Source organism: Callithrix jacchus, chromosome 11, assembly GCF_049354715.1.
Source record: "Callithrix jacchus isolate 240 chromosome 11, calJac240_pri, whole genome shotgun sequence".
In the NCBI taxonomy this organism is placed as follows: domain Eukaryota; kingdom Metazoa; phylum Chordata; class Mammalia; order Primates; family Cebidae; genus Callithrix; species Callithrix jacchus.
In genome coordinates this window covers 57,598,621-57,615,227 of record NC_133512.1, presented here as the reverse complement: position 1 = coordinate 57,615,227, position 16,607 = coordinate 57,598,621, and the positions used below count along the sequence as shown (strand labels likewise).

Sequence of the window (16,607 nt, the reverse complement as noted above, 5' to 3'; positions counted from 1 at the left end):
TAATTTGGATTGTGAGTACATAAATGTTTGTTACTTTATTTCCATTTTTGTACATCTAAAATATTTTAGAACAAAAAGATGAGTCATGCTAGCTATGCCAAATATCACAATTTAGTATAAAACTGAGGCAATGAAAACATTGCTATTTTCCTTGAAAAAGTAGATCAGTGCAACAGAATGAAGACACACACACAAAAATTAACTTCAGTTCTCTTATGAATTTTTAAGCTTTTGTCAGTATATGCAAAAAAATGGAAGTTAAATTATTTGATTTGTCATTTAAAAATATTCTAATGTTTACATATGTTTACTTTAAGAATGATTTAAGGCTACAAATGGAAGCCCAACGCATTTGCCTCTCTCTTGTTTATTCAACTCATGTGGATCAAGTTCGTGAATATATGGAAAATGAAAAAGATAAAGCTCTTTGCAGTCTTAAAGAGGAGCTTATTTCTGCTCAAGAGGAAAAGATCAAGGAACTTCAGAAAATACACCAGTTAGAGCTACAGAATATAAAAACAGAAGAAACAGGTAAAATGGTTTCTGACTTATAAGTACCATGATGCAAATAAATGTGGGATAGAGCCCACCGTTCCATAATTTTTTCCTTGTCATAGAACCCATAGAGGAAGATGATTTGTATATTCCAGTCCTTGATCCATTTGCTTATGTAATCACTAGACATTCATTTAAGTGCTTGAGAAGGCTGAACTCACTGAGTCATTTTCCCATAGCAAGTTACAATCCATTGAGAAAGCATATATAAAATAAACAATTTCTGCAACCGAAGAATGAATAGAAAGAATGGGAGGATAAAGGAGAAACATCTAGTGCTTCCTGGCAAGATGAGTACAGTGAGGTGGTGGACAGAGTAGTGGGGTTGGAATTTTAAGGGAGGCTCTGGAGTCTTTAGAATTAAGGTGTAAGCGTACACCCATTTTAGAAAATTGAGAGTTCAAGGTGTGAGAAAATAGCTGGAGACATGGACAAGAGCTTGATTAGAAAAGGTTTTATTCTGAAAGAAGCATGTATAAGCCTTCTCCTGTTGGTGGTAAGACCTACTGCAGTATTTTCAACAGTGAGAGTAACACAATGTGGTTTTTATTTTATGATGACACCAGTGGGGTGATTTGGGGAGGTGAGATTAGTGATTAGAACACCAGTTAAGCAACTAAGGCTGTCATTTCCATAAACAGTAAGATATTAACTAAATGTCAATGAGGATGGAAAGGAAGTTTGCTTTCAAAAGTAGAAATTTGAGAGTGGCTTAAATAATACCAAACGTTTTAATTTCAGGAGTGCTTTGGGTTTGAATTTTTTTGTTTGTTTGTTGTTTTGTTTTGTTTTGTTTTTGAGACAGAGTCTCACTCTGTCGCCAGGCTAGAGTGCAGTGACACAATCTGGGCTCACTGCAACTTCTGCCTCCCAGGTTCAAGCAATTCCCCTGTCTCAGTCTCCCAAGTAGCTGGGACTATAGGCACACACCACCATGCCTGTCTAATTTTTGTAGTTTTAGTAGGGATAGGGTTTCACTGTATTGGTCAGGCTGGTCTCGAACTCCTGACCTCAGACGATCCACCTACCTTCGCCTCCCAAAGTACTGGGATTACAGGCATGAGCCACTGCACCCAGCCTGAATTTAGTAAGATTTTAAGCACGTGATAGTTTTGTTGCTACCCTCTTCAAATAGGGTAGTGTTTTTCAAACTAGAGGCTAAATAATAGGTCAATTAATGGGTGGTGAAGTCAGTTTAGTGAGTAATGATCACCATTCTTTAAAAAGTAGAAGGAAACATTGGAGTACATAGCACTACAGTAGAAGAGTAAATATTGATTTGTGAGATTTTTATTTCAGTTTTACATAGATGTATGTACTAGGTTATGATACACAATGCATTTTTGTGTTGGGTTGTAATAAAAAGTTACTGCTTTGTACCATTTTGGTGATGGAAATGGAAAATCTCACAAATTTTCTGAGACAATGTTGAGCAATGGAAAATAACTCAAAGAAATAAAGAATTTAAAATGATTGTTATTGCAGGGGAGCTTCTAGTTGAAACATAAGTTAAATATGATCATAGTTCTTAAGTATGTAAATGGAATGTCTTAATGCATTGTCTGTTCTATTAGGTGATGAAGCAAAGCCTTTACATCTGCTCATTGGAAAACTTCGAAAGGCAGTGTCTGAAGAATGTTCTTATTTTTCACAGGTAAGATGTTAAAAAGTACTTTCACGATCAGGTGTGGTGGCTGATACCTGTAATCCCAGCATTTTGGGAGGCTGAGGTGGGCAGATAACTTAAGTTTGAGACCAGCCTGGCCAACATAGTAAAACTCAGTCTCTACCAAAAAATACAAAAATTAGTCCAGCTTGGTAGTGTGTACCTGTAGACCCAGCTACTTGGGAGACCGAGGCATTGGAATTACTTGGGCCTGGGAGGCAGAGATTGCAGTGAGTAGATATCATGCCACTGCACTCCAACCTGGGCAACAGATTGGGACTCTGTCTCAAAAAAATAATAATAATGCATTTTTTAAATGTTTAAAAAGTTCTTTTACACAAGGAGTGCTAAATTATAAGTTGCTACTAATTTGGTGATCATCCAGCCTAGTTTTCCTCATTACCTTACCTCAGAACTGTACTTAGAAAGTATTCCTGCATTTTTAACTTAAAATGAGCATTAAAAATTTTCCTAATAATCAGTTTGAAATGAAAAAAATTTAGTTAAATTATCTCATCTGTGGAACAGACACTAATTGTTGATGTTGCCATAGATGAGTTACAAGAACAAGGTGAAGACATCCTGGGAGACTGTGTAGAGTGAGCCCAGACACTAAGATGGCACCCATCTTTCTGGGACCCAGGTTCTTTGTCTGTAAATTGGGTGATTGTTTAAGTTTTCTAAAATCAACTCTAATGTGGTAAAACTGCATCTTAAAAGCTATCCTGAAAATTTAATAAACTCAGTTATTAATTGGCAGTATAGTTTAACTTTAAACAAATCTCAAGAAGTCTGAAGAAATAGCAATATTAACAATTTGATTTTAAGTCTAGAAGTTGTTGGTGGTAATTCTAGTTGTGTGAGGAACAAAGGTAAAAGTTATTTGAGAGCTTATCAAATGATTATGGGCATGTATTGTTTTAAATGATGATAGAATTGTCTGTTGCTCAGGAGAAGAACCAGAACAATGTGTCAAATAGTTTCAATTTTAGTGTATGTATATAAATGACATAAAACTATTCTCTTGTGTTAGGAATCTTTTTTGTTTTTTTGAGACAGAGAGTCTCCCTCTGTCGCCCAGGCTGGTGTGCAGTGGTACGATCTAGGTTCACTGCAACCTCTGCCTCCCAGGTTCAAGCTATTCTTGTGCCTTACCTCCTGAGTAGCTGGGATGATAGACACATGCCACCACACCCGAATAATTTTTGTATTTTTAGTAGAGATGGGGTTTCACCATATTGGCCAGGCTGGTCTCAAACTCTGGACCTCAGGTGACCCACCTGCCTCGGCCTCCCTAAGTGCTGGGATTACAGGCATGAGCCCCCATGCCTGACCTCACATGCTATGAATGTTATCTCAAGTATATGAATATTATCTCTTGCTTGATATAATTTCTTCATAATTTATAGATTTCGTTCTGATTAGCATTTCTGAACTTTCATCCTTGTCCTGTGGTGTTTTTTCAAAGGTACTTGAGATTACAGAGGTAACATCAGAAATATGATCCAAGCTAGAAAGTGATTTATTAAAGTACAAGATAAATTTTATTATTATAAGGAATCAGAAAAATTACAGTTTTGTGCCATGAAGATTATCATTATATTCCTGTTACAAGAAGATTTCATGCCAGAGAGAGAGAGAAATTTAGACTTCTTTCTTTTGCAGATCGATAAGGGTATGGAAAGAATGTTTTCTTAATTACTTTTATGTGTCATTTTGACTGCCTTGCATCTAGGAGAATAATGGTTAATGATCTTAAGAAGCAGAAATCAAAATGTAAATTCCTTAAAATACCCACTTTTGTTGTTAACAGACTTTATGCAATGTCCTTGGTGAATATTATGCTCCTATTTTAAAATATGAAGTAAATGCAGAAGAGAGAGAGAGTTCTTGTGATTACACTTCTGGAAATGAAGATCCAGAATTGCAAGATTACAGAGATGAAGTTCAAGGTAATAAAAGCTTACCATACTATTAAACAGTATTTAATCCTCTTAAATTAACTGATGATAGAACTTTACTTTTGATTGTGATTTAATCACCCAGCCAAGTTGTTTATCATCTTAATATCTTATTCTCCTTTCAGATTCATGAAATCTTATATTTAATATACCTTTTAAATTTTTATGATGCGATAATGGTGACATGAAGTTAATTGGAGATGTTCACTATTGTCTGTTTATCCTCTATCTCTCTACTCCTATCTTTTTCCTTATCCTAATTCTTTTAACCTTTTATACCATAGATCCAAATTTTTTAAAGTTATTGTATTTATTGAATAAGTTCATATCAATGGTTTATTGCTTTAAAATGAGTAAGACTAACATTGAGAAATAAGAAATATATAGTATCTTTCTTAATATAGATCTGGTATAAGCTCATTTTAACAAATAGTACCCTCACCACTTTTTTGACGTTCTTTCACAGATAAAATGTTTCCTAGTCCTGTCCATGTGTATAGATAATGAACAAAATGTGTGTAAATTAATGACTACCAAAAGAAATTAATATATTTTAATATGAAATTTTCAAGTTACCTTTGAAGCAGTATTTCACATGAATGATGAGATTTTAATTTTTAGTTACTAAATATCAGAGGTTTATACAGGCAATTTTTTTAACTTATAAATAGGTAAATAGTATTTATTGAAAGATGCAGACTTTTACTGTGGAGTGAAATTATTACAATTATTTGTTTACCATCCAGACTTTCAAGAAAACATGTACACTCTTCTCAACAAAGTAACAGAAGAATACAACAAACTCTTGGTACTTCAAGCACGATTAAGCAAGGTCTGTGAAATGGAGAATGCATTGTAATATTTGCATTTATTGTATTAGCTGCTTTTATCAACCAGGAATTTCTAAAATAAGAGAACATGAAAAAGGAGATTAGGAAAAGTGACATATAGTTATAGTAGATAATTTATATTGGTAAGCTGATGGAATTTCTGCAAGTTGAATAATAACCCCTTTAGAGAGTTTTTAGAATTATGATAAATTAAAATATATATAATATATCAACTTGTAAACTGTGTGAAACAATTGCATTTAATTTTACATATAACATAAAGCAGTGGGCCTTCTATTTTAGAGAAAACTGGTAATGAGTTTCGTTGCTTAGCATACAGCTAATTAGTTTCACACAATATTATATATGACAAATTTTATTTTCAAGCAATTTTTAAAAATGTCTATAGTTACATGGCACAGTGTAGTTATTAACTATCAGTAAAACAACTTAAGACGTATATTGGCAAGGATAAGTGTAATTCTCGTAGAAAGAAATGCAGAAAGATCTCTATATCTATTTGGGGTACTTTTTGATGTTCAGTTAATATTAAAATGCTTAGGCAGATTTGAAATATTTAATTGGTAGTGAAAGTTACAGTGTTGATGAGTTATGTTTTGGCTGAAATTCTTCCTCTCCATCTCTCTCCCTTGCTTTCTTTCCCTCCTGTCTCCTCTTCCCACTCTGTTTCTGTGCAATTAAGTACAACCTTATCTAGCCTTTCCAAAAATCTATATACCTACTCCAGTAGATTTGTATGAGTAGAATCTCTTTTGGTTTCATCTCTTATTTTCTTGTTCATTATTGATGTATGCCTTTTCAATATTCTTTACTGTCATTAATTGAGTAATAGAAAAGGAGGATGTTTCTTCAGTAATCACAAATGTAAATGCCTGCCTTAACTTAGATAATATAAATGAGGAAGACCAAGTGAAACCTGGAGAAAACATGCCTCATCCAAAAGGGGCAGAGGCTGCCAACTTATGTGTCTTGTTGCAATAAGTAGGAATCAGGGTCCAGTGCTACTAGTACTTTTAATTTATCAATTTTATATAATTTTTTTTTGCTTTTAAAAATTTTAGGATGTATAAACCAGGCATGGTGGCAAATAACTAGAATCTCAGCTGCTTGAGAGGCTGAGGTGGGAGGATCACTTGAACCTAGGAGTTTGAGGCTGCATGAGCTATGATTGTGCTACTGCACTCCAGCCTGGGCAGCAGAGTGAGAACTCATCTCTAAAAATTTAACACAGCCACACACACACACACACTTGGAAATATTCAAAAATAAACAGATTCCATTTTAAGGTCGGGAAACAGAAAGCAGCCAGACAACAACAAAAACTGTTTTGTCCCCAGAAGAGTATTTTTATAGACTGGATTTAAAGTTAAAGCCTTTGCTTTGTAACCTCAGGTATAAACACAGGCTCGGTATACTATCTTGAACTAGTTTTTTTTTTAATTTAATCTATTATTTCTCAACTGTAGTATTTGCTGCTTTCTGATAACATTTTCTTCCCTTAGTTTTTGTAGCTTTCAAGCCTCCATTTTGGACTTTACCTACCCTGTTTATAGTTACCAGGGATCTTATTTGATCCTCTTAGTCTGAACTTTTTCATCCACTTTCATTGTTTCTAGATCTCTGTGTTTAGGTCAGTTCATCTGAGCTGCACAGTCAAATATCTCATCAGATATCTCTACTCAAATATATTTTAGATGTGTCTCAATCAGCATATTGAAATTTGAATTTATTAACTTCTGCTGCTTAAACCAGCTTCTCCTCTTATCTCATTAAGGATGAGATGAGACTGAGACTGAAGTTCATCATTCAACCAGAAACTTGGGGATTGTCTTAGATAGTCTTCTCTTTTCACTCCTGGTCTTCTTTCATACTGAAATATACACGAAAGGGAGTACAAACAATATGAAAGATAAACTTACACTTTGTTCTCATTCAGTTATTTGGTTAATAATTTTTATTTTTATTTTACTTTACTTATTTATTTATTTATGTATTCTTTAGATCTGAGGACAGACTGGACAGCCAATATTTATTACTTGCTAATTAAATGCCAGGTCGTTCTGTGTATTGAAAATAAAGCAATGAAGTCACTAGACTGAAGAAATTTATAAGTTAATGGGATTTATGAACTAGTTTAAGGAATGTCATATACATATATACTGTTCTATATATATATGTGTATATACACACGCACATACGTAAAATAGTTTTCCATGGCAACATTTAAGTAGGTGTTTAGAAGAGAAATATAAGGCCAGGCATGGTGGCTCACACCTGTAATCCCAGCACTTTAGGAGGCCGAGGCAGGCAGATCACCTGAGGTCAGGAGTTGGAGACCAGCCTGGCCAATGTGGTGAAACCCCATCTCTACTAAAATGAAAAAATTAGCCAGGCATGGTAGCACACGCCTATAATTGCAGCTACTCAGGTGGCTGACGCAGGAGAATCACTTGAACCTGAGAGGCAGAGGTTGCAGTGAGCCAAGATGTACCACTGCATTACGGCCTGGGTGACAGAGAGACTCTATCTCAAAATATATGTATATAAATAAAAAGAAATGTAGATAAATAGGTTTGCTTAACAGGTAGATGAATATAGCAAACAGATGTCTTTTCTGCACAAGGGATAATAAGTGGATATCATATTTGAACACAGTAAATTAGCTGCAGTTACAGAGGCATTTCAGAGTTACTTTGAGATCACGGTCAGGACTGCAGTACATCACTGCCCAACCTTTTAGCTTCATCTTCTAATCTTCCGCCTCATTTCAGCCATACCAAAATACTTAGTTTCCCAAATGCAGCCTGATCTTTGGCACCCTGGGCTTTTTTGCATGGTGCCCTTTCTGAATAATACTGCCCATCCCCTCCTAGCCTTTTTGGTTTGTTCCTGCTTGTTCCAGTTGGTTCAAATGTTTACTTCCTCAGTGTCATCTTCTTTACCTGTCTTCCTGGCTTAGGCCTTTCTTCATCTGTTCCCTTAGCAACAGTACAGGCCTTGCTTATCATACTTCTCTTTTTCCTTTATTTTGAATACTTGTTTACCCTTCTGTCCTTCTTCCATGTTCCTATAGCTCCTTATATACATTTGCATTTGTATCATATTTCTTTTCATGTTATAATTATATAATTGTTTGTTTACCATTCTGCTTCTTTCACTATTATTCTAAACCAGAATCAGGGAATCTTCTGTTTATTTTTATTTCCTCCTCTTAACACAGTGTTAGCACACAGTAAAGGCTTAGTAAATGTTTGCTGAATGAGTTAGAAAGGTTGGACTGGAAACTTAATAATTAACTGATGATCTTTATTTTCTCTGAGAAGTAGGAGGCAAGATCCGCTGTTGAAATGTACTCATGGGATAGGAGTTGGGTAGAGGATTGATAAGAGTAGGGAAAGTTAAAACAGCTTTCTTGGCAAATAACTGTTTTTCTTTTGCTCACCTGCTTCTACAGTATCCTTTGTTCATCTGGTCTAGAAAGTCCAAACTGTTTCCGCTTGCTTTTAAAGTCTCCTGTAATTTGGATCTATCTTGTTTAACTAGCTTTATTTCCCCCTCCTTATCCAAATTAAACCCTTCTCAAGAAGATCATTGCCAATTATGCCATAGGTCATTCTTTCACAAATACTCTTACTCTTTCTTTCTTATAGCCTTCCCAAATCACTGCCAAAAAATATATGAGGCCTAAATCAAAAATGGACTTCCATAATTATTTAGATCCATATCAGTCTTCTGTGTCATTGTTGTTATAGTCAAATTTTATAGTTTAGTCCTTCTCTAATTGTTTATTTTTCCAACTGATTGATGTATTCTATGTGGGCAGATATACTGTTATTTTTTTAATAGATTTTTTATTTTTACTCTTGTCACAGTGCTGGTCACATTGATTATTAAGTATTTGATGAATGAATAAATGAGTACACATAGGTATCTGACATATTGCTGCTTAGTTTGTTTATTTTATTTTATTTTATATTGAGACAGAGTTTTGCTCTGTCTGCCAGACTGGAATGCAGTGGCACAGTCTTGGCTCACTGCAACCTCCTCTTCCCGGGTTCAAGCAGTTCACCTGTCTCAGCCTCCCGAGTAGCTGGGATTACAGGCATGCACCACCACGCTGGGCTAATTATTATATTTTTAGTAGAGATGGGGTTTCACCATGTTGGCCAACCTGGTCTCGAACTCCTGACATCAGGTGATCCACCCACCTCAGCCTCCCAAAGTGCTGGAATTACAGTCTTCCTGCTTAGTTTTAATAGTTAAGGAAATAAGCTGAGACTTATCTGTTGTCATTATTTTCTTTTGTTTACTGTACAGAGCAGCATACCATTTGTCAGTTATCTGGTTGTACATAGGGTGTATCTAGAGATAAGCTGTATTAATCAAGTTTTGGTAATATATTATGTATGAATGGAAATTTCAAAGACCAAGTTATATTATAAATGTTATTATCAGCTTTCTACCAAAATTCTCAGAAGCACTTGTTTTTGTAGTAAAATAAACTTCCTTTTAGATATCAAAGAACATTACTAATATAATTTCAGTGCTTTGAAAGGAATGGAATATGAATTACTGTTACAAAAGAGAACAGGGAATAACTTAAAAGGGAAAACTCTTGTATCAGAGTGCCACAATTTTGGGTGGTTTTTAAAAAGCATCTTAAATGCAGAGTTGCTTTAATGCCATTTTCAAATTGCTTTTATTCTGTGGTTTTCAATAGATTTGGGGACAGCAAACAGATGGTATGAAACTTGAATTCGGAGAAGAAAACCTTCCAAAAGAGGAAACAGAGTTTTTATCAATCCGTTCTCAGATGACCAGTTTGGAAGACATTGGTAAATTTTGATTGTATACCACAATGTGATGTTTTTATACCAAATATTCAGTAATTTGCTTTTTTACTCTAAAATTTGAGCTAATGTAGTAACACTGGGCCTTTCACTGTTGCCTCTCTGGTCTCAATTTTTTCATCCTTGAAAGATTTGGACTACTTATATTTTTGGTCCTTTCCCACTTCTTAAGTTCTATGATTCTAAATTGTTTTAAAATTTAAAGATATAAAATTGTTTAACTTAGGAGTACTACAGCAAGATGAGCAGAAAGAAGATCTTGAGTTGTACTATTTGTTTTCTTGTTTTTTTTTTTATCAGAATGAGTTTAAATTGAAACCAGAGTTATTATCACTAAAAACATACTTTTTCAAAAAAGAATTAATATTTCTGCACACACAGTGATTGTGGTATTTCACTAAGAAACTTACTTGAAATGTGCATTTTTGTCTCTTTATATAACATAGATGTCAGTCATAAAAGCAAGTTATCTTCTCTGCAAGATTTTGAAAAAACTAAACGACTTGAAGAACAAGTTCAAGAATTAGAAAGCCTCATATCCTCTTTGCAGCAACAATTGAAAGAAACTGAACAAAACTATAACGCAGAGATCCACTGTTTACAGAAGAAGCTTCAAGCTGTTAGTGAGTCCACAGTTCCCCCAAGGTATTCATCTGCATATAGCTTCATTCAACAGTCTTTGTAGCTTTGTAATAATTATACTATCATCCAGAATAGTTATTTTTAAAAAAATATAACAAGCAAAGCTCTTTGAAAAAGATAAGATGTAGCATTTGTAAGAAAGAAGAGCAGGAGATCATCCTATATCTTTGAAATGCATGAAATAAATATTGATGTAAACCAAAGACATTTTATTATAGGAATTTTACTTACATTTATTCTTTATAAAGATGTTGGTTGTTACTAATCTGCTTAATTAAATCGGGCAATGTGCACGTATTTGCAGTTTATTCTGTGCCTAATCTTTGCTACTTTGATATGGTGAATACTTAAGGAATATAAGATAACAATCATTCCAGTAATGGCAGGATTTCCTCCACTTTGTTGTCTCATGTTCAAATTCACTACATCCAAAGCAGAGCTTTGGATCTTTTCAAAATCTGCTCCTTCTGCAGCTATATCCATCTGTCATTCCTCTTCTTTCTCTTCTACCTCTCTTTTAGTCTATCAAGAAATTCTGTTCTCTCTACCTTCAAAAATATATCCAAACTGTACCACTCCTCACAACCGTGGTCTCTGCCATCCTTTTGTCTCACCTGGATTACCCTAACTCTTCCCTAAAGTCTGTTCTCAACACAGTTAAAACAGGTGCCAGAATCTTGCTTTTAAAATTTGAAATTGGGAGCTGCGGTGGCTCTGGCCAATTGTCCTGGCACTTGAGGAGGCGAGGCTATCAGTTCAAGGCCAACCTGAGCAACATAAGAAGCTCTTATTCATTAACCAAAAAAAAAAAAAAAAATTTAAATTGATTATATTATTTCAGTGCTCTTCCTTCCTACATGATGAGTACCCATTAATTTTCTGACTTTTAATCTCCTACTTACTTGTCTGTCACTGTTCTAAACCACACCAGTATCTTGGGGTCCTCAAACAAGCATTATCAGTATGCTTCTGCTTCAGGAACTTCTCATTGGCTATTCCTTCTACTCCAGATATATGCCTAGCCAACACCCTCACCTCCTTTGGATAGTTACTCAAGTTTCATGTTCTCATGAGGCTTTTATTAATTACCCTGTGTCAATTAAAATTATCTCCTAGAACACTGATTCCTAGTTCCCTACTTTGCTTTTTCTAAATCACTTAATATTGTCTATTTTTATATATGTACATATTATATACAGTTTATATAATATATATTATATATATATATATAAAACCAGGCCCAGCATGGTGGCTTATGCCTGTAATCCCAACATTTTGGGACGCTGAGGCAGGCAGATTACCTGAGGTCAAGAGTTTGAGACCAGTTTGGCCAACATGGCAAAACCTCATCTCTACTAAAAATACAAAAATTAGCTGGACATGGTGTTGTGCACCTGAAATCCCAGCTACTCGGAGGCTGAGGCATGAGAATCGCTTGAACCTAGGAAACAGAGGTTAGTGAGCTGAATTCACACCATTGCACTCCAGCCTGGGCAACAGAGCAAGACTCCATTTCAAAAAAAAAAATGTGTGTGTGTGGGGTGGGGGGTGTGAATGTGTGTATGTATATGTCCACATATGTGTTAATTTGGAGGGGTAGATTCCTTTTTATTTTGTTATTGTTTGTCTCTGGTAAAGGACTTAAAGCTTTATAAGGGTGGGGCTCTTTTTCCATTTAGATCATTGATACATCCCAAACACCTAAGATAATCTCCCTGCATGTAGTACATACTCAATGTTTAATGAATGAACAGTTTATAATTTAGTTGAGAAGTATGCTGTAATATATAACTAGCTCTATAAAACCCTCAGATTTATTCTAACTTCGGCTGGCTCAGCTATTCTAGCACTGATGTCTTCATAGGCACTTGCTATTAAAATGTCAACACAGTTTTTTTTGGATAGTGGACGAAATTTTCAATGTCTACTTGTTTGGAACTAGTTGTTACTCTCTTTTATTTGGAGCCTACATATGGGCTTTGGAATTGTTTGCTTGTACTGGGTACAGCCTTATAAAGCTCCCATTTTCCTTGAGATTGGTGGTTTCTAAACATGACCATACATCAGAAATAGAGGAGGTTTTTGAACTTTAATATAATTTTTTAATAGTTACAATGAAAAATCACTGGATTATAATTTGGAGAGTCATACTCAATAGCTTGGAGATGAAACTTGGAAATTTATGTTTTTAACAATATAATTCTAAGGCATGGAGCCCATAGATTGATATTTGGAAACCACCACTTTCTGATATGAAATAAAATAGGTAAATAGGAAGAACTTTCTAATAACCAGTCAGTATTTCAAAGTACTTTTCCTTTAATTAGTGTTGTTTTCTCTCCAAAGCATGAAGAAAAGAGAGGCTTCTGGAAATGTAGACTTACATTTTTATTCCTGCATTTGGGCTTCTGCCAGCTCACCACCCTCTCTTGGAGTTTCTATAATACTCTGTGGAAATGTGTTGACATTGCCTTTGAATTAAAATCATTTGTTTGCTCCCTGCACCCCTACCAAAAAGAGTAACCATCCTCATTCTTACTCAGTAATAAGTCAAAATTATTTTTGTAAATAGTATCACGTATTTTGGACACAGCTGTAACACATTTTGACTAGAGTATATTGTTCTCAGTGGATAGGACTGAAATAGTTTTAGAAAAATAATTGAGTCATTCTTTTAACAAATATTTGGTGACTTCATATTAGAAACCTCCAAGAGAAACACTGTGAGATTGGAAAGTTCATGGGTTTTAGAGTCAGACAGATCTGCATTTGACCCTGATTTGACCTTTTACTGGCTATATGATCTTGGATGGATTAAACATCTCTAAGTAATAGGGATAATAATAATCACCTTTAAGATTGTGAGGAGGTGCAATGGCTCACACCTGTAATCCCAGCACCTTGAGAGGCTGAGGCAGGTGGATCACCTGAGGTTGGTCAGGCTGACCAGCGTGGGGAAACCCCATCTCTACTGAAAATACAAAATTAGCCAGATGTGGTGGCGTATACCTGTAATCTCAGCTACTTGGGAGGCTGAGGCAGGAGAATTGCTTGAACCTGGGAGGTAGAGGTTGCAGTGAGCCAAGATTGTGCCGTTGCACTCCAGACTGGGCAACAAGAGTGAAACTCCATCTCAAAAAAAAAAAATTGTGAGGATTAAATGAAACAGTAACTGAGAAGAGCCTTAGCTAGATACCCTGGAGGTAGAATTAGATGTTAATGTAAAGTGGCTATTTCCTTCCAGGACTGCAGTGTAATCATTGAAATAATAATTACTTGCAAAATAATTTTTTGAAGGTAATAGTTGGGAATACAACATAGTGATATAACTAAAATGCTGGAATTTAACCCATGTCTTTGTGGCATTTTTTACTACACATCTGTAATACTGCCTATTAGAGTAATAACAGCAAAATGGAAATGAAGGATGAATATTAAGACATTGCAACAGAAGGAATGTTGGCAACAAAGCAGAGGGGGAAAAAACAAAAATAACTGTGTTGCTTGAGCCTAGGGAATATGGAAAATGAAAATACATCATATAAATAGGAAAATCAATAGGAGTTGAGGATAATAGGAGCTTAATTGCAAGAGGGGAACAATGAATTCAGTCTACACCAGTCTATTTTTTTCAATTTGGAGTAAACACCCGCAAACACTGTAAAGCTTAAAGAAGGAAGTCATTGTGGACTAAGTAGTACTTCTTGGAATTTAGATCATAATGGCTAAATAGATAATCAGGAGGATTTTCTAGGCTGTGAAAATAAGATCCAAGACATAAAAACCAAGGATCAGAGGAGTATATACAAAAGACAGTGAGGAAAACAGAGACAAAATACTAAGAAAGACGTAAGAAGCAGGAAAGGGCAGAGAAGAAAGACAAGGGAATGAGTTTTTAGAAGCATAGGGTAGTCATAGAACATGAGAAGGCAGTTCACAGCAGGAAAAACCTAAATGACCAATAGCATTGGAAAGAAAGTGTCTTCTCGAAAATAAAAACATATGTGTTCTAGCAAAGTTTTACAATTGTTATGACCCCTAATTGCTGAAGTTTTGAGAAAATACTTAAATGATACTATTATGAGAATAAAATTAATATAACTTTTTGGAATATGGCCCTGTATTAAAACATTAAACTTAATAGTTGCTTCTAAGATTTTATCATATAGAAACATCCATGGAAGTGTGCCAAGAGAGGTTTCTGAAGATCTGTATCAAATGGTCATCATTAGGGATTTAACTATATGAGTTATGAAATGGGATGATGACAACTTTTATCTGGCCAGTTTGGGGCAGAATTTAGGGTGGAAAGGAAAGAAGGAAGAAGGGTGTGTGGACAAGAGGAGGGTCAAACTAAGAAGGCAGCATAGTTGCACATAAAAATGGGTGTGGAAAATTGTATTTGCCAGAAATGAAAATTATAATTTGCTCCTTTCTTTTATCTCTTTACCATGGTTCCTAAATACTGATCTTACCTTAGTTTTTATGACCCAAGCTAGCATTTTAAGAAAAAAAAAATTTTAATAGTAAATGCATGTAAAAACTACACAGTATAGATGTCAATACCAAAAGATAAAACAAAAGATTCCAAAAGTGAGTACTTGTAAATTAAGATTCTTTTCTTTACCATCACTCATGAGTTCCACTAGAGGTAAACATTGTTACTTTTGATGTGCATACATAGGAAGAAAATCAAACTTTTTGTATGCAAATGTACATATATATGTTAAAAGAAGTTTCTCGTAAAAGTGAGATTTTACAAACTTTTTAAAAGTCAGTAATATATCTTAGATAACTTTTTTTTTTTTAATTTTTTTATTGGATTTTAGGTTTTGGGGTACATGAGCAGAGAGATAACTTTTAAAAAATGTTTTTACTGGCCAATCACAGTGGCTTATGCCTGTGATCCCAGCACATTTGGAGGCTGAGGCAGGAGGATCACTTGAGGCCAGGAGTTTAAAAACAACCTGTGTAACATAGTAAGACCCCATCTCCACAAAAAAAAAAGAGTCCGTACATATAAATAGTTCCATATCATACATTTGTAGTGTAAAATGACATAAAATTCAGTTGATGATCTGTTAAAAGACTCTGTTACTCAACTGTGTTCTTTTAAGTGGAAATACTAATCAAAAATAAGATTTAAGTTACAATACTTATAACCCTTGACTCATTATTGTCTCCCATGCGCCAGTACATATTTTATGTGTGGTATAGATGTTGGATGAACACTAAAGCAGATATGCAACTCTAATTCTTTAACCCTTTTTATTTATATTTAGCTTCTCCATTGATTCAGTGGTAATTACAGAATCTGATGCACAGAGAACAATGTATCCTGGAAGTTGTGTGAAAAAGAATATTGATGGTACAATAGAGGTATTATATTTTTAATTTTCATCTTTTAACTGTTATATACACTGATTTTTTACTATCATTTTTATGTCTGATTTACTAATAAATAGTTGCTGAGAAGTAATCATAATAAACATGAGGATAATACCTTATATAGAAAACCCAGAATACATATATAAAGAATTTTAATATATTTTTATAGCATATGGAAAAACACAGAGGAAGTTAAGTTTGAGGGGTTATATTTCCCTTAAATATGTTATAGTTCAAGATTTGTCTTGTTTTTTGTAATGTGGGCTATGTACAAATTAATATCGGTGCCCTGGCCAACATAGCTGTGTCTTCCCAGCATGGGAAGTTGGACTAGGCCATCTCCAGAAAAGTGTTTAGGAATCCCCAGAATTCAAGACAATAGGGCTGGGATAATAGATTAGGCCTACTCTGGTAAGGTCTGTATAGTATACAAAAGTTCCACATCTTTTACAGTGCATGCCATCTAACTAAACCACCGCCTACTTCTGCTCAACATCGTATTCTCAATTTCTTACACCTGCAGCTTCCTCAAACCCGCACCTGCAAACTCTGGTGTTCATTCAGCAGATTTTTAGCTGTTAAGTTTTAGAAAAAATTAAGATCATCATTATTCCTCACTCAGTAAACAGAGGAAAGATGTTAGACAAATCCTTTAATCCTTGATTCTTCTATACTCAATCCCGTATCATGATAA

At 34.8% G+C, this 16,607-nt stretch overlaps 1 protein-coding gene across 17 annotated transcripts in view; it reads left to right on the top strand.

Moving 5' to 3' along the window:
* Nucleotides 1-16,607, top strand: part of AKAP9 (A-kinase anchoring protein 9) — a 229,247-nt gene that overhangs the window by 123,762 nt on the left and 88,878 nt on the right. For all 17 annotated transcript variants that reach the window (XM_035254937.3, XM_009002492.5, XM_009002491.6 and 14 more), the window contains 7 exons: nucleotides 318-531; nucleotides 2,130-2,209; nucleotides 4,035-4,173; nucleotides 4,929-5,014; nucleotides 9,754-9,868; nucleotides 10,330-10,528; nucleotides 15,808-15,904. In XM_035254937.3, the coding sequence (XP_035110828.3) occupies nucleotides 318-531; nucleotides 2,130-2,209; nucleotides 4,035-4,173; nucleotides 4,929-5,014; nucleotides 9,754-9,868; nucleotides 10,330-10,528; nucleotides 15,808-15,904 (930 nt within the window). The remainder of the gene's footprint in view (nucleotides 1-317; nucleotides 532-2,129; nucleotides 2,210-4,034; nucleotides 4,174-4,928; nucleotides 5,015-9,753; nucleotides 9,869-10,329; nucleotides 10,529-15,807; nucleotides 15,905-16,607) is intronic.